The sequence below is a fragment of the Nuphar pumila genome, chromosome 12, assembly GCF_984573655.1.
Source record: "Nuphar pumila chromosome 12, dmNupPumi1.hap1.1, whole genome shotgun sequence".
NCBI classification, from domain to species: Eukaryota; Viridiplantae; Streptophyta; class Magnoliopsida; order Nymphaeales; family Nymphaeaceae; genus Nuphar; species Nuphar pumila.
The window spans coordinates 27113011-27131059 of record NC_143260.1 but is presented as its reverse complement, the minus strand read 5'-3'; the positions used below and the strand labels follow the sequence as shown (position 1 = coordinate 27131059).

The window sequence follows — 18049 nt, the reverse complement described above, 5'->3', positions numbered from 1 at the left end:
CTGCCTTCATCCCCGTTTCATGTCCTCCATCCCCGGTTCAAACGGGGATGAGGCGGGGCGGGGCGGGGATATTGCGGGGAAAAGTGCACGTCCATCCCCGCCTCCACCCCCGGACGGGGATGGATTTTACCCTTCGTCCCCGCCTCCATCCCCGTTTCATACCCTTCATCCCCGGTCCAAACGGGGCGAGGCGGGGCCCCGCATTCCCCCGGTCCACTGCCATCCCTACATGTACTATATAAATCCATACAACCCTCCCTAAATGGATTTACATATGCATTTTTTCAGGCAATGGATGGATTTCCAATCCTGGGATCAATGTTATGAGTATCGACACATTGTATAGGCAGAAAATCGATACATTGCAAGCCTGAATCAACTACTTTTTTCATAAATGTAAAAAATACCAAAAATAATATTTAATATTATTTTAATAACTTTAACACATGTCACGTTATGATTGACATGCCACAAATTTTTATTATTTTTGGGCCGTTTACATAATGATTCACTCGAGTATCGGTATCAGCTGATACAGCTGAATCGGTGGCCTAACTGTTTAGGGCCGATACCGATACTGACAACATTGGGTGGGATGCCTTTCCCGTAAGTCTTTTCCTATTGGTGGGAATCAGTGTGACAAATATCGCGAGATTTATGAAAAAACATACCGTGATTTAAATGCGATATCTATGTTTTAAATGACTATTTATCGCAAAAAAATAATGTATTTTTATTTTCAATAATTTTATTTATATTTTCTTATAAAAACTATTTTTATATTTTTTAATTAAATTTTTTATTGCCAAAAAAAATGCAAGATTTATGGATTTTTTTTCAATTTCTCACAAGTTTTTGGAAAACGAGAAATTGCCGATAAAGACTTTTGTCACTATGGTGGGAATGAAACGAACGACCCCTTAGAAAATGAAAATAGTGTGACATTTTAAAGTGACAATATACTTTTAAAGTATCACCACATTTTGACTGTTTAAAATGGCTGATTAAATATCTTGATATTTTGATGATATTTTTAAAAAAATCTCGATATTTTTCACACAGCTCCGCATTGCCATCCAGCTATTTATACTTGGCTTAGGGCCTTCCATGGCCCAGATCCAATCCCGATCTGGGTCCGGCCTCGGCCTCGACTTAGGTTCATGCTTAGGGCTTGTTACCTTGTTATAACCCCAGAGTCCAAATACATAACTGGTACCAACAGCAACCCCACCACCATTCATGGCGGATTGTCCCACGGCCTGCAGATGCAGCACATTGCTTACCCTAATTTTTGTCCCTTAGTTTGTGGAATGTACCAAATCAGCAACAGGGTAAAGAGAGACAGAGGACAATTTTAACGTACCCCTTGATCAAAGGAGCAACTAACGATGCAAGAAAGGCTCGTTTGTTAGAAAAAATGTGGCAAATCCGGCGTGGTTTCAGCTATCATTGAGGCAATATCCCGCTTTATCCCACTTTATCTAGCTATAGACGGATTCACACCGAATGCTTCCTATACAAAATGACAAGGTCCTAATAATTATTGGGATCAAGGAACGAACAAAAGACTTGCATCTCTAGAAATCTGGCTCGCATTATTTGCGGTAGTGGTATTGGATCGGTCTAAGAACGGGTCCATATCGGATCAACAAACATGAATAGGGTTTGAGAAGAAAAGCAAGATCGATTGGTGTTTCAGTGTCGAGTAGTTGTATCTGGGACTAAACAACCCATATCCTAGTTGCTTTAGTTGAGTTGCAAATTGCTTGGTGTTCCAACACAGATCTGAACTGGATTTGACCCATATCTGGGTAGATCTAAACAAACATTGTGAGGTCTAGTTGGATCCAGACTGCAATCCGGTAAAAAACAATTCGAATCTAGGTATTTTTTCTTATGTTTCTTACATTTTTTATTGGCAAAATAGCAGAAAAGTGGATAACCTTGTATTTGAGAAACATTAAAAACATTGAAATATGATAAATAAGTTAAAGATATGGTTTCTCGAGATTTTTGCTAATAAAAACGTAAATAACTAAATATCACAGCGTGATATTTTGTTCCTTTGAAATGGGTAACAAAATATCGCCAATATTTCGGAAATATAGCGGTACTTTTCAGTTTTTCACAACGATTTATTCTGGCTCTTCAGTACCTGGGTTTGGTTAAACATGGAATCGGACTTCTCATTTTCCCGACCCGATCCAGATACTAATCTCAAAAGGTTCGGAATTTTTTTGGTAATAATTTTCTGCAACTGAAGCGTCACTCTGACTGACACACCCAACTTTTTTTTGACTTTTGGCAAAGTCATGTGAAGATCCACGTCAAGGGTATTTACGTCACTTTTTCTAGTCAAACACCATAGTCGTCTTTATTTTCAGTCAAAATACCATCATTTTGGCGTCACCATTTTTTTCAAAACATTGCAAAAATATCAAGATATTTTAACAACATTGCGATCATGTAAATCCCATTATTTATATTGTATTTGCAAGATTGCTTTCTTGACCTGAAATTTTATGCGATTATCCATTTTTTAAATATTATTGATAGAGTGAATATATATATATATATAGGTTAATAAAAATAGCAGATTAGCGTTTTTTGCATAAAATTTCCTTATGTTTTTGCCATTTTTTCCATTTTCTTTTTATATTTTCGCATCATAACGCGATAATCTAAAAAAAATTGAATTTCTCACGGGAAAATGGCAGCGGCGAGATCTACAACTATTTCCAAACACGCCAAGCGTCGGCCTGGCTAGTTTTTTAATTCTCGTAAAATGTCTAAACTACCCTTAGAGTTCCTAAAACCAACCTTGTTACACGGCTAAATTTACAAAAGGTGCCATTATTCCCTCGGCACAGATAAAGCCGGAACGGCAGGATGTGGGTTTGAGAGCACAACAGAACAGTTGGCACAGATGGGGAGGGCGACGAGGTGGCTTAGGGGCCTCCTCTGGGGTGGCGGCAAGAAGGAGCCAGAGAAGACCTCCTACGGCCGGAAGCGGGGTTCCGGCAAGCCCACGCCCCCTCCTCCGGCCGTCGCCGCTCGGCCGTATCGGGAGGCCTGCTTCGCCGAGATGGTGGAGGAGGAGCAGAGCAAGCACGCCATCGCGTTGGCAGCGGCCACCGCCGCTGCCGCCGACGCGGCCGTGGCCGCCGCCCAGGCCGCGGTCGCCGTCGTCCGACTGACGAGCCAGGGCTTCCCCCTTGAGCGGTGGGCCGCCGTCACCATCCAGACCGCCTTCCGTCGCTACCTGGTGCGCACCGGAAACCCTCCCTTTCCGTTAACTTGTTTTCCCTTCCCCCGTTTCTCGATCCAATTTGGTTTGGTGATTGTGTATTTGCTTAAGGGAAGAGATTGATCTGTTCTCTCTCTTTGTTGGTTCCTTTTTTGTGATTTTGCATTCGGTGGTGGTGGTGGTAGGCAAAGAGGGCTCTACGGGCTCTCAAAGCCCTAGTGAAGTTGCAGGCACGAGTGAGAGGCTACCTGGTTCGGAGGGAAGCCGCCGCGACGCTCCACAGTATGCAGGCGCTCTTCCGCGCCCAAGCTACCGTCCGCTCGATGCAAGCCTTCTCTTCCCTCCATAAAGGTCCCAAATTTCTTCACGAAGCCCGCCCTCGTCAATCCACGGTAACCCTCTCGATGCCCCGTCTTCTACTCCGAGCCGACTCCCGTTTTCATCCAGAAAAAACGGGATAATATTGCATTTTTACCCCAACATTCCGATTTATCCCGTTTTTTCTTCTGGATTGGCTCTTGGCGTGGCGGTGAATGGTGATTTTCAAAATTTCAGGAGGGATTCGAGGAGAGAGAGCGGGCGCCGGGCGTTCACAGCAAGCGCCTCTCGGCATCGATAGAGGGCGCCGAGTCGCCGAAGACCGTTGAGATCGACACGTTGTTCCGGCCGAGATCCTCCTCCCGCGCGCACTGTCGGAACCCTTCCGTCACCGACTCGCTCGCGGCATCGTCTCCACCCCACGACCCCTGCTCTCCGCCGCTTGTGGTGGTGGCGCCCCTCCCGGCCGACGGCTGGGGCGGCGCCTGCGACGAGTGCCACCGCCTCGCTTCCACCGCGCAGAACACCCCTCGCTTCGCCTCCGGCCTCCCCCTCCCCTGGACGCCGGCCAAGAGCATCTGCGGTCGCTACTTCGCCGCCGACCGGCCCAGCTACATGGCCAACACCCAGAGCTCCCGGTCCAAGCTCCGGTCCCACAGCGCCCCGAAGCAGCGAACCGACCCATTCGCGAAGGGTCGGCTCTCGCTCCACGAGCCAGCCGAGTCGCGGGGCAGGATGCGCAGGTCCAGCTCTCAGCTCCAGAACGGCGGCAGCTTCTTCAGCTTCCGCGACGCCGTGGTCACCCGTCTCGACCGCTCCCTCGATTTGGGTCCAGGTCCGGGTCCGATTCAGATCCACGATAGCGATTCCTTGGTTTCCCTCCGTAGCAGGAGGTTACGATAAAAACAAAAAGTAATAATTATACTGTCGAAAAAGAAAGCAGAAAAAAAAAGAAAGAATGAAAGAAAAGAAAAACTTGCTCGTGATGTAACAGCACGTGAGCAGGTGAGTGTGACTGTAAATCTTTGTTATTTTTCCTTTCTTTTTTAAAATTATGAATCTTATGATGTTTTTTGTTTGTAGTTAGCAGACTAAGAAATTACTATTTAAGAATGTCACTATGGGTCATACTAGTCAATTACAACTATGTTTGCCGTCTTAAATGGTAAAAATGTAGAGTTATTTTTCCATTTGGATAAAGATATCCACGTTTTTGTCATGACATTATAGTGTTACACTCTAATAATAAGATTTTCGATAAAAGATTGCGTTTTATTACGACGTCATTTACTTTCTTACTGAAGAAAAACTGGAAATGCTGCATAAATTTTTTTATATACTTTATTCTTTGTACTTGTATTTTACAAAATAGTATATAGTTTTTTATGTGCTTTATTCTCTGTACTTGTATTGTACTAAATTTTTAATTTTATATGTTTTATGGAAAGAGGAAAAAAAAAACAAGGATATTCCACCGAGTAAATGGCTGCCGTTAAATTAGTGTTTTTAAAACTTTGGCCACCGCCTCAGGGTGGCCAATGATTACAACGCGGAGCATTGTCCGTGTCGGTGTGGATGGTCAATTTTTTTCTGCAGCGATGGTGAAATTGGCTTCACTGATATCTGACCGTTTATTCTTTCCGTTAGCCGTTCCAGTGTCCGTCCGATCTCGAGATGCTACAACCTGGCACCCTGACTTCTTTAGATGCCAGACCTCCTAATCGTCTTCGGATTCGAGCCACAATACGAGTCTAGACCCGTTCCACTCATCGCTCCCAATCTTGGCGGACACGTGTGACATTTTTTTTGTGACTCATATTTATATATATATATATATATAGAGAGAGAGAGAGAGAGAGAGAAAAAAGTGGTATCTGCCCAACCACGGAATCACTCTGGCCGTCTATCACCAGGGCTTGATGGACGTTCAGTACAAAAAGTTAAAAAAATGCTAAAACGTGTTTTTTCTTCTTGTTTTAGAGCCTTTTGGAGCGGTTTCTGACCATCCGAAAATGAAACCTTTGTCAAAGACCTGTCACTAAACGTCCTAGTTTCTGTTGGGGGCCTTTAGTGAAAGGTTTTGAGCCGGTGCTAAAGGTCCTATTTTCCATTGGGAACGTAAAAAAAACTGTCGCTAAAGGGCAAAAAACATGAAAAAGTGCATTTTGGTATATGTTTTGCATTTTTATTGTGGCCATCCATATCTGTGATGGACAGCTAGCGTGGTTGCGCAGGTAGCTGCACACTTAGGGTTGCACAGCTACCACTCATTATAATGAGCTGGTTCTGACCCCTCAAAATCGTTGTTTTTTGGTATTTTTTCTCAATTCTAACACCACCGATGTGATCTATAGGTTTTGTTTAGTGAGAACCACCAAATCTACCCTTATTACAGGTTTTTTGTTGATCCAAAATCAATGGCTATGAAGGCATCAATTTTTCTTGATTCATAAAAATACATTTTTTGTCAAAAAAATATGATCCAAGAATTGATTCCCACTAAATTGAATATGCTAAACACATTTGATGGTTCAGATCTATCATAAAACACTTCAAACTATGGGTCAAAAAGGGCAGAATGAGAAAAATGGGCCTAATATGTTCTCTCTCTCTCTCTCTCTCTCTCTATATATATATATATATATAGTGATGTGTAGGAGCGCAACCAATAATGAAACATTATTTGAGGCTCTGCATCTTTTTCTCACAAAAATGGTGTTCAACATCAAAATTAACGAAAAAGGCCTTTAGCGATAGTTTCAACTACATGTAACACCCCACAATTTCTAACCTAAAAATTTATGATTTTTTTTTAAGGAAGTATGATAAACCTCAAAAGAGGGAATCATTAAACAATGAAAAGTTGTTTTGAAATAGGTTCGACAATTCTGGGCGAGTTGCAGGAAGCAAACACAAGGAAGTACTTGATCCATTTATTTTTTAAGACTTGGATCAAGATCCATATCACACAAAATTTTTCATAGGAAAAACAAGACTCTCATACATTCAAAGATTAAAAATTTATACCTATCTAACAATGATGATAAAATAAAGCAATTACTTGACCAATGTATAAATTTAAATAAGTTTCAAAAAAGTATGTAGAGCCAGAATCTCTACATCCCTAAGATCACAAAAACAATAAAGACTTGCAGCCCCGCCACCACATCGCGCTATCAATCATTACCCGCATCCCCATAAAATGGGGTCAGACTCTTTCGAGCAAGTAAGTTAAAATAACATAAATATAAAGATTCCCAAACTAGAACAATCACCTAATTCATGATATTGTGATTGAACAAAAATCATTCATAGTTTAACAACATATCCATGATATGAAAATAATGCACATTTGCGTGAATCATACAATTCATCAACAACGTATTTGTGATACAACTATACGAGATAAATATCAACAAATGATAACAATTCTCAAACTGTACAAATAATTATTTGTTTCATCTTGATTACTTAACTTGTGGTACTTGGGTCCTCACTGAATCAACAGTGCTACTTTAGGTGTATATTATTTTTTCGAAGAGTCAACCTGACCATGGGTTCCAAACGTGCAGCCTGCGACCAAGAGAATTCCCATAATGACAACTATAACTAAAAGCAGATGCATCCAACACTACTGAAGTAGATGGGGTAATCACTTAGGACACATTTGAAAACTCCAACCTCCCTAACTTTGAGTAACTGGAGACCAATGGGACACCTCTATAACACCCCAAATTTTATATCCCAAAAATCATGGAATTTTTTTTGAAATACTTTTATAAAAGCTACAGCGGAAAACCAAATGTGACAAAAACTTGGCGCATTACTTCCTGATCATATTCACATCCATACATGTCGTAAATTGAAAATTTAAACATTCATGAATTAAATAAATGTCCATACAATTCTAAATTAATAATAAAAGTTTATTTAGCAATTTAAATCAAATAATCAAAGTCATGAGCATTTAAAAATGCTCACAGTCCAAAACACTTGGAGATTGAGAAAGGCTTGGCTCGGTCTCTGTCGCAACCTCCCACCATTGTGTGTGAGTTCACTCATCACCTGAAAACATTAAAATTAATAAGGTCAAACAAACATGTCTCAGTAGGGTAAAATTTTTCAGAACACATAAACTAAAACAAATAAGCAGGAATTCTTTCAATCTTTCATACATCAACAAGATTAAATACAATACAAACATAAACATGAATTTTCTAATATATTATGCAAGCATACATTGGTGAAAATACATTCAATCAATCATCCACTCAAACATGAATAATTAAAAATGCATGAACTGTTAAAGACGCATGCACTTATCATTGCAAAAGCCAATTTTATGAATGAGTCAGTTATTATCTTTAATTAAATTTCCTTTCTTATATGATGCATGCCATGCCTATGTAATGCACAATCATTTAAGTTACAATTTTAGAACCCTGTGGGTACAAACACAGGCAGAAGTCCTGAGTCAGTATCACGACGCTAATAGTATTTTCAAACAAAGGATGACTTTAGCCTGCATGGGCACCATTCGCTAGTACCGGGTGAGGGATGTCAAGAGCGAGAGAAGTTCTCACACTATCATCCCGATGCATCAAACTTTACTCATGAGATTTTGTACCTCCACACTGCAGTACAATGTGAAGGGTTCTTTTATCTTTATGGTTGGGGAGGAGCAACCTTTCGTGCTTAATTCGATACCCACGAAGACAGACGGGTACCACTTACCATTCGCATCAATTCGCAAAGTGAACACTTCGGTCCACTTATTCGTTAGGGGTCGCAAAGGCATGCTTGTGCCTTAGCACATCAATCAAATCGTGTCTCAGTAGGGGACACTTAAATTCATTGCAGCAGACTCATTTTTAACAACCCATAACTGTACAACATAAATTCACAAGGGCATGCAAAAAACACATAAGATACACAAGCATTCAGTAGTCGGTTTCTAAACTGGTTTCAAACTTGCGAAAACCCAACTTTGTCTGACTATTACAAAGGTTACAAAAAATTTTATAATTTTCGGAGAGAGCTAAAATTTTTATAGTTTGTAGAGAATTTTGTTAGCTTTCTGATGCCATAAACTATTCATAAAAAATCATTCAAACAAGGGAGTTATGAATGATTTAGTGCAAACCTGCACTTTTCTGTTCCGATTGTCACATAACAGTGCTCAATCTATAAACAAAGCTCAAAATTTCATAGAACCAATAAATTTTGTTAGTTTTACAATACAACAAACCACTCGTAAAAACTCTTCAGGATGAGAGAAATATGTGTTATTTATCGCTCAGGTGTCAGGCCAAAAATACGTAGTTATGAGAAATATGCATTCAGGTAGGCCAAAACAAGCCACCTAAATTCATATTTTCCAAAATATTTTCACATGAACATGTTAAGATAATTCATAAAAATCATACTATACTATGTTTAATTGATCTATCTTGGAAAAATCTTGTTTTCACAGTTGTGAGGCCAAAAAACAGACATGTCTCCCCAAAGCCTATTTTCTCATAAGTAGTTTCGGTAAATTTTACAACAAGGCATATAAAACACATATTTTTTTTATGACATAAAATAAAAAAATCATGATAATCACCACAATGCATTTACATGTATATTCACTATAATTTCTAACTAAAATTTGCATGAAAATAATTAGATATTACATGGATTTGCCAAAAATTATAAAATTTATTTTTGAGAAAATTGATATAATGAAACACGTATTTTTATATGACAAAAATAATGAAAATCATGCTAATTATTACAATACATTCACGTGAACATTAACTATCATTTCTAACTGAAGTTTATAGGAAAACAATTGGATACTACACATATTTTCTGAATTTTACAGATTTATTTCTGACAAAATTGGTAGCATGCATATATGGTTCTTTCTCATTTTTTATTCAATATTTTGGCTACTTTTGGAGGTGAATTGATTATTCTAGGTAAAATTGAAATCATCCCCGTCCTATTAAGTCCAATATAAATTTATTATATAAATTCACTTTTTATTTTTTTATCCGAAGTTTGAATCGGGTTCTCAAACCTGATTATGGTGAGGATCGACTATCCGCTAGAGCATACACTCCTATTTTTTTCTTCTGTCACCTCACACCAGTAGCAAGGGTTGTCGGGCACGATTGACCCATTGTGGTTGCCTCTCTTTGGTAGCTGACTAACAAAGGGATCCTCTCTACGATAGCCTCTCTTCGATAGTCGCACGATGGATAGCTTTATTATTTACTGCAACCTCTTTCCTCCAATAGCACCACCGGCCAAGGCCAATAGTTCTTGGGTGTTTTAGCGTTTGCATCTCCACCAAGAATAGTCAACTACTGGGGATGGCCTTCTGATGGAGGCCCTCTCACTTTTGCAGTCAATTTCCTCAAGCAACATCATCAAGCACAATCGACAATTCCTTGGTTGTGTTTGCATCGATCTTCGATCGACAATTGATGTCGAGACTTTGCACACACCAGGACCATATCTCTTATACCACTATTGGATTTTTGGGACCGTCGATGCACGCAGTGAAGGAGAAGAACTAGAGAGATGAAGGAGAGTAGAACATGAGATTAGGGAACTGAAAAAATGACCTTCAAGTGGGATATCCACACTGGGATTCTCTTCTCTTCAATTTCTTGTGCGTTGGTGCTGGGCTCTTAAAGCGTCCATTATTGTAGTCGATCTCATCTCAACCATAATTGTACCCTTGGATTCTCAAACATGTTGGGAATCCAATGAGTTATGGACCCACCACTCTTTATGTGGTTCACATTTCATGAGCCCACCTTTGAGTCATTGGATTTTCTTGTGAGACCCAATGACTAATTATGGATCTAATATATAGATCCATACTTTGAATCCAATATATGTATGTGTTATGTGTTTCATTTGTGAGATCCTATGGCCACACTAGAACCAATACCAGGATCCAATAGTAATGAAATATAGAACTAAGAGATAAGGTAATGAAATGCAAGCAATTATGTTCAACCATGGAATGAGATTAAAAAATGGGTTGTGCCAACTGAAAATGAGATCCAATCAAACTGCCTTTTGATCAAATATATTTGTATGTACAATCTAGTTGAAATCTCATGATGCTAATTGCTTTGTCTCAAATTGATATCATAGATGTATTAAACATTGACTGATTGTTACAAATCAATCTTTGGATTGTGTTTTTAAGGAAAATTATGTTTTTATGAGTTAAGAATTTTGTAAAAGTTATAAGCATTGATTTATGAATCGCTATGAAAAAAGTGCTCACACAGATGTCAATTCCTACAAAACAAGTCATGTTGACAATATCTATAGAGTCAGATTTATAAAAAAGAAAAATAAAGATTTGGTAAGCCTTTTCAACATAAAAACAACTATGCCTTGGTGGATAAGGCATTGATTTGTGGCTTAAATGGATCCAAAGTGGAACCCACATGTACCACATAAATCCTCTTTGGGTTTTTGTTCTGTCCTTTATGGTAACCCATATGAGATAAAATCCATGTAAGACTTAACTTTTAGAAACCCAATATGGCAGGTATTGTAATGAGAGGAAAAATGTATGGGATGTCTTTAATTTTGTAGTTAAGTTTATATATTGGGTTATTTGGGTGTTAAATTAAGAGAGAGGGTGGTAAATGACTTTTTTAAGGCTTTCAAATTTTGACCTTTGGTGGTATAGGGAGAAAGATGATGGTTTTGCTATCTTGGGTGGTTTTATGATACGCTTGGAAAGTTTTTTGGGTTTTGAGAGGAGTGTAAGAGAGAAGATGACAACTTTCTTTTGATGACGAAGAGGAAGATATTGGGCTGCATGAATCAATTTTCTTGGTGGGTTGAATGACATGTGCAGTTGTTCTCGTTTGTGGTTTTATTTATTATGTCTTGTAACCGTGATTGATTCTATTAATAAAGGCCTTCAACACTCTTCTTGTGGATGCATGCAATTTTGTCAAACCACATAAAATCCTCTATCTTATAGTTATTTGCTTTTTTATTGATTTTATTGTTATTTATTGTTTTTTTAATCACATCAATATCAAATCCGACCTAGAGTGATCCTAGGCACGGGCCCCAAAATCACAATATAAGGAACCCTCTAATTAGAACTTATAGTAGAAAGTTATTTTGACCAAATTTAGCCTCATGACTCTTGGATCATATTTCTCTTACACAAAAATATGATCTTATGAGGGTTCAAATTTTAACATATTTTAGGCCATAGATTTTTCAATCCTTGCAAAATCTTACATACATGGAAAAATGCAATCCAAGCACCATTTTTTACTAACTCAAAAATGTAGATCTTATTTGGAAGATTAGATGTGCAAAAATTATCAAAAAAATAAAAATATCAGTGTTTTCCATATGGGGTTCCTTTAGTAGTGTAATTGGGTAAGGTTCCAATCAAGTCTTTAGGGTGTATTTGATAGCGCATCCAAGATTGAACAAAACATCATAATATAACAAATATAACACATGTTCTCCCTGCTTTTTAATAATTGTACTACGTCCAGTTTCAAATTAACAAGAAATGCTCCTTGTGCCCAACCTTTGATTATTACGTTGTGCGTTCAACTTGAACACATACGAATAATGGGTCAGGTACCTTCATTTTTATTGTATGGCTCGATCTGCACAATCGGAAGTCTTTTAACATTTTTATTATGGATTTTAGCCCCAGATATGGATCTTGGACTGGATCTACATAAAATAAATAAATTTTGTGTAAATTGAGATTTTTTTTTGATATTTTTTGATATATAAATGCTTTAATCAAAGTCATAGTATATATAATTATGAAATTTTATCAAAAAATTATGGATTTTAGCCCCTAATATGGATCTCAAACATGATCCAAGTACCATTTTTTTTTTAAATTTTGGGTAATTTGAGAAAAATATAAATTTTTTATATACAAATGCAAAACCATAAATAAAACATAAAACCTTAAAAATGCAAGAAAATAAATCTTAAATAAAAAGTTGCTTTACTACAAGAAAAATAAACAAAAAAATTAAATAAAAAATCCTAATTCAAACCCCAATCAAAGAAAAAAAAAAACAGCCATAATAAAAGAAAAACAAAGAAAAACAAAGAAAAACAAAGAAAAACTCTAATAAAATAAAAGAAAACCCTAATCAAATTAACTATATATAAAAATCTTAATTTAAATTTTTTTATTCAAACCCTTAATTTAAGAAATTTGATTCAGATCCCTAATCAAATGAACTAAAAAATCAAAGAAAAAATCATAATTAAAACCCTACAAAAGATTTTTTTTATTCATAAACCTAATCAAAGCTCTAATAAGAATCTTAAAGCCCTAAACATAGAGAAGACTGAACAAGAACAAGAATATATATATAGAAATATATATATATATATATATAGAAATATAGAAATATATATATATATATAGAAATATATATATATATATATATATATAGAAATATATATATATATATATATATATATATATATATATATATATATATATATATATATATATATATAGAGAGAGAGAGAGAGAGAGAGAGAGAGAGAGAGAGAGATGCTTAATAGTTAGGTGTTGAATCCTTCTTAAAATTTTTGGCCGTTGGATCTACATTAGATCCAACTGCTAGAATATGTACTATTTAAAGCAGTGAAAACATGTGATGCCCTTCCACTTTCCCCTTTCCCTTCGTTCCCCTCTCCCCTTATTGATAATGTGCTTATTGATAGTTACAACCCCTTCACTTCTCCTATGTAATTTTTGTTTGCAAGAGAAGCAACACATAGGATCCATTACTCATTGTGTCTACTCTTCTAGTATGTAGGCCCCTTCAACGTGGCTGCAACAGTATACAGAAAGCCTGAATCATATTGTTTATTTGTTTGTGTGTTTTTTGTTATTAGTCTTATAAGGGTGTAATATCAGATAACATGATGCACTTGATTTTTTAGATATTTTTTGGCAGCAACATATAAATTGTTGATCAGCTCCTTTCTGCCCCTTATTTCCAATTGTGAAGGTACCACTAACTTCTTATTTTATGTTAATGAGTTTAGCATATTTTGCGAATCGAAACCCTTAAAGAATTAACTCATTTGTTTCATGATGTACATGCTTGAGCCAGTTCAGTGTTGCCTTTACAACAGGCCAGAAAGTTTTTGTAACCGTGTTGAATGTGGGGGAGATTTCGTGGTAGGTGTTTGCTGAATGTGGGGGAGATTTTGTTGAATGTGTTCAAGTGTTGAAAAAAATCCACTGTAGTTGTATTTATTATCCTTGTAATTTGAAATACAATTGTTGACTGAGATTTTCACTAATTGATGCTTATTTAGTACCCTAAAAACTATTATAACATTAAGACATGATTTTGGAGTTGGACTCTTGAGTGAGCTTGTTTAGGAAAAATAACCAGCAGGCTATAAGTGATACAAAGTTGCAAGAAGTTATGAAATATGAGTATGATGCCCCTGATTAGAAACAATACATGGACACTTGTCCCACCTAATAATGCTCATAATATCATTGGTTGTAAATGGATATATCACATAAAACAACCTGTTAATATGTCAGTAACAAGATATAAAGCTAGATTAGTAGTCAAGGGCTACCCTCAATAAGAGAATATTGACTACTTTAAAGCATTCAGTCTTGTCATAAAACCCACTATTATTAGAACTATTTTGCATAGTTTAAAAACTCATCAGATTGACCCAGTGACTTGGTTGACTTAGGCCGGATCACCCAATCATCAGGCTAAAGACCATGTTTAACTCAACTTTAACAAAACTCGGCCAAGTCATGGGTGAGTCAACCGAGTCATGCACATATATACATATATAATATATTTTTTATATCATTATATATTATATGAAATATAATATAAATATTATGTATATTATATATAAAAATGATTAAATATGCAAATATATTATAAAAATATCATATAATATATATTATATATTGGTAAAATACTATAAAATATAGATAATAATCATAATATATACATATATTTATATAAAATATAAAGTGAACATGACTTGGCTGAGTCATGAGTCACTCAAGGATGAGTCGAGTGATGAGTCGCCAAGTTTTAAAACCATGTTGTTTTGTCCATAACTATCAGTTAAGAATATCAATGGTGTAAGAACTGAAGTCCCTTACTGTGTGCGAGGCTAAAACGTATAGGTTATATATCTTTTATTTGTTGGCAATCAAGTCCGCATAATGTACAGTTTTAAAGCTAGAAAGGTGAAAGTGTAATATTAGACGACTACTTGTGCGTGAATCATCTTAAACTTTTTTTATTTATGAGTCTTAGACTGTCCAGACCAATGTCATCAAAATTGAATCAAATCATCCTGAATAAGCTGATTCGAGCCATTTTTTATTTGATATGGAGAATGATTCACCCCCTTGCAGAATGGGCTCATCGAGGCCCAACTCAGTTGTAACTGTCTGAATCTGCCTGATAGATTTGAATCCGACTGTATATAGAAATTGTTTGTTTGTTTTTTAATAAAAGAAGATTTTTAATAGACCAATTCAAAATGATTTGATTCCATTTGATTCAGACTAGTAGGGGCTTTTTTCTCTTTCAGAAAACCAATTTGATTCAGAAACTGTTTTTGACAACATTGATCCACACTGATCCCTAAGATGAGCACTTGTTTCAACCCATTATAGTGATCACTAACTATCACTGCTTATCTCGGATCAGGCTGCACTGTCGCTATTGCGAAGGTAGCCGATTGAAATACTGTAATTAGCAAAGGTTCTCAATAGGTGCACGACTACAATTTTGGCCTTTATTCCTTTTGGATTTGTTTCAAGCCATGCATACCCTGGATCTGGCTTTCATGGGTTTTGTGTTTTGTTTCTCCAACTAGTCTGTATGGATTCACATCTCAGATGCCAGCCAACAAAAAAAAATGGAAGACATAAAAATGCTCATTTCATTAAAAAAGATCATTTTGTATGTTCATCTCATATAACTTAAAAAATTTAAAGAATCAAGAAATTAGATATCCTCAACTTATACTTGCTATACTGGAAAATATACAATCAATTATAAGAGCAAAAGCTTCATTGTGATTCACTGAAGACAAAAAGGATGAAGGAAAAAAGGCACTCTGGCTCTTATTTCCTTTTGATGCAAAAAAATAAAAATCTAAAATGGTACAGAAAAAATCTCTCAAAAATGTATGTACATATCAGTCTTTTGGTTGGGAGGAGTTCCTTCTAGCCATCCCCACACCCCTTCAGAGAATTGCCTCTGTTTTGCACTTAACACGATCTGTTCAGATGCAGGGTAAAGCAGTTCTACTTCTTTCTGCAACGTTTCCATGGATTGTAGCTTTTGCAGTAACTCGACAGCATCAACCTACTCAACCCAAAATAGATCTTTTAGTATACTTTTTTTCAGAGAGTTTTTAAACCTCTAGCCATCAGATTTTTAATGTCACAGATAATTGATGAATAGTGGGTAATCGCTGGAAACTGTTGAACGTAAACACCAAAGATTTTTAATATTCTAAACAATCATCACTGATATCTAATATCTTGTGGCATGCCTTTTTAAAAACAATCAAACAAATACAAGGTAACGTATGTTTTCACATCTAATATCTTGAAACATCTTGATTGTTCAGCAACAAGCTGATTACGAACAGATTGGAGCTCCTGCATTACACAAACCATAATGAGCTTCAACAAGAATCAGAATACTAATTCATTATCAAAATTCTGACAAAAAAATACAATAATAATTCTTTATAAAAAATCTGACAGAAAGAACACCATGAGAGCAGATAAAGAAAAACAAAAAACAGACCACACATCCTACCAAAATAAAGAAGAGGAAAAGGCAAGAAAAGAAAGGACCAAATATGCATGAAAAATCCCAAAGACTCCCACAATAATTTTCTTATCAAATAAAGTCAAATATGAAACAAAATGGAGAAATAAAAGAATGGTCCCTTCAATCAATAAAGAAAACACCAAGAGCACCATTAATGAATTCCAACCATTAACACATATCCATCCTAGTGATCAACAAAATCAGGGTCTAGTACTGCATGAAAAGAAAAGAAAAGAAAAAGAAAAGAAAAAGAAAAAGAAAAGCTACATTAAAAACAAAAACCAGAAGCCACAAGCCTACCTTATATAAAAAACCAAGAAACGTCATAAAAGTCTCAATACCCTCAGCTCCAGAAACCAAAACTACTAAGAAAACTCAACACCTTCCTCAGGCCTCAACATTCTTCACCTTATAAGAGAAAACACAATGTGTAAGAAAAGATATACAGAAAAATATATATAAAAACTAAAAGCAATAGAAACCCACATATTATACACAGCACAGTATCCACGCCCGACAATCCCACATCAACACATAACAATAAAACACCAAACCAACATAAATGCAAAAAAAAAAACACTATTTTGTTTCATCAAAATGATGAAATACTATATTTATTTCAAAGTATTCTATGATGAAAGCAAGCTTTACATTCAACTGAAAAATAAGAGAAAGCAAAATCTAATAGCAACATCAATTCCATCCTCTAAGTCCAAAACCCCTAGATTCTCTAAAAGCTGATCATGACATACAGAGAACCATTTTTTTCAGACTTTGGATAAAAAATCCTAACTACCGAACCCGTAGAGCGTCCTGCCCTGCCTCTTGAGGACATAGAGACGTCCGTGGCGGTGATGATCTTCCGGCGGTCGTGCTCCGTGGACGTTCTCCAGGAAGATCTTGATCATGCCTCTGGTCTTTCGACAGTTGTAGGGAGAGAGAGAGAGAGAGAGAGAGAGAGAGAGAGAGAGAGAGAGAGAGAGAGAGAGAGAGAGAAGGAGAAACAGAGTGGTGCTCAGAGATGCTCCGACTCTCGGCTCCTAGCAGTGAGAGAGAGAGGAACCTGGTCGTGAGCTCCTCCATCGCCGCCGCCACGCTCCTCCGATCTACGAGAGAGAGAGAGGGGTCGTTGGCTCGGGGTATCGCAAGACAGAGAGGGAGACGGAAAGGGGAATGACAGGGAAACAGAAAAGCCCAAGGAATCACGTGTTTTCACTGTTTTAAATAGTACTTATTCTGGATCTAACGTAGATCCAACGGCCAGAAATTTTAATTTGGATTCAATACTTAACTATTAAGCACGTACCACATTCTCTATCTCTCTCTCTGTATATATAGAGAGATCAGAAACGGATGTGGCAGACGCACATTGCGTTTGATCACAATGGCGTCCCCCGGAACGGGCGATCAAACACACCCTTAGGGGCTCATATAAGTTGACATGTATCAGATATAATTGGGTCGGGTCTTCAATAGAACCATTAACAAAAGCAAGCGATATGGTAAGCTAGAACCTGGTTAATTAGGCTGTAACCACTAATGATATTTACCTCCACATCAGCCTCGACAGGAATTGTTATTATACAATGCATGTGGTAAGCTAGAA

At 36.9% G+C, this 18049-nt stretch overlaps 1 protein-coding gene across 1 annotated transcript; it reads left to right on the top strand.

Annotated features, from left to right (window-relative positions):
• The first annotated feature begins 2917 nt into the window (after window positions 1–2917).
• On the top strand, window positions 2918–4647 carry LOC149820404 (protein IQ-domain 26-like). The gene is made up of 3 exons (XM_089981963.1): window positions 2918–3265; window positions 3433–3639; window positions 3803–4647. The coding sequence occupies exons 1-3, from the start codon at window positions 2927–2929 to the stop codon at window positions 4466–4468; spliced, it is 1212 nt and encodes a 403-aa protein (XP_089838089.1). The 5' UTR covers window positions 2918–2926; the 3' UTR covers window positions 4469–4647.
• The last annotated feature ends 13402 nt before the right edge of the window (window positions 4648–18049 follow it).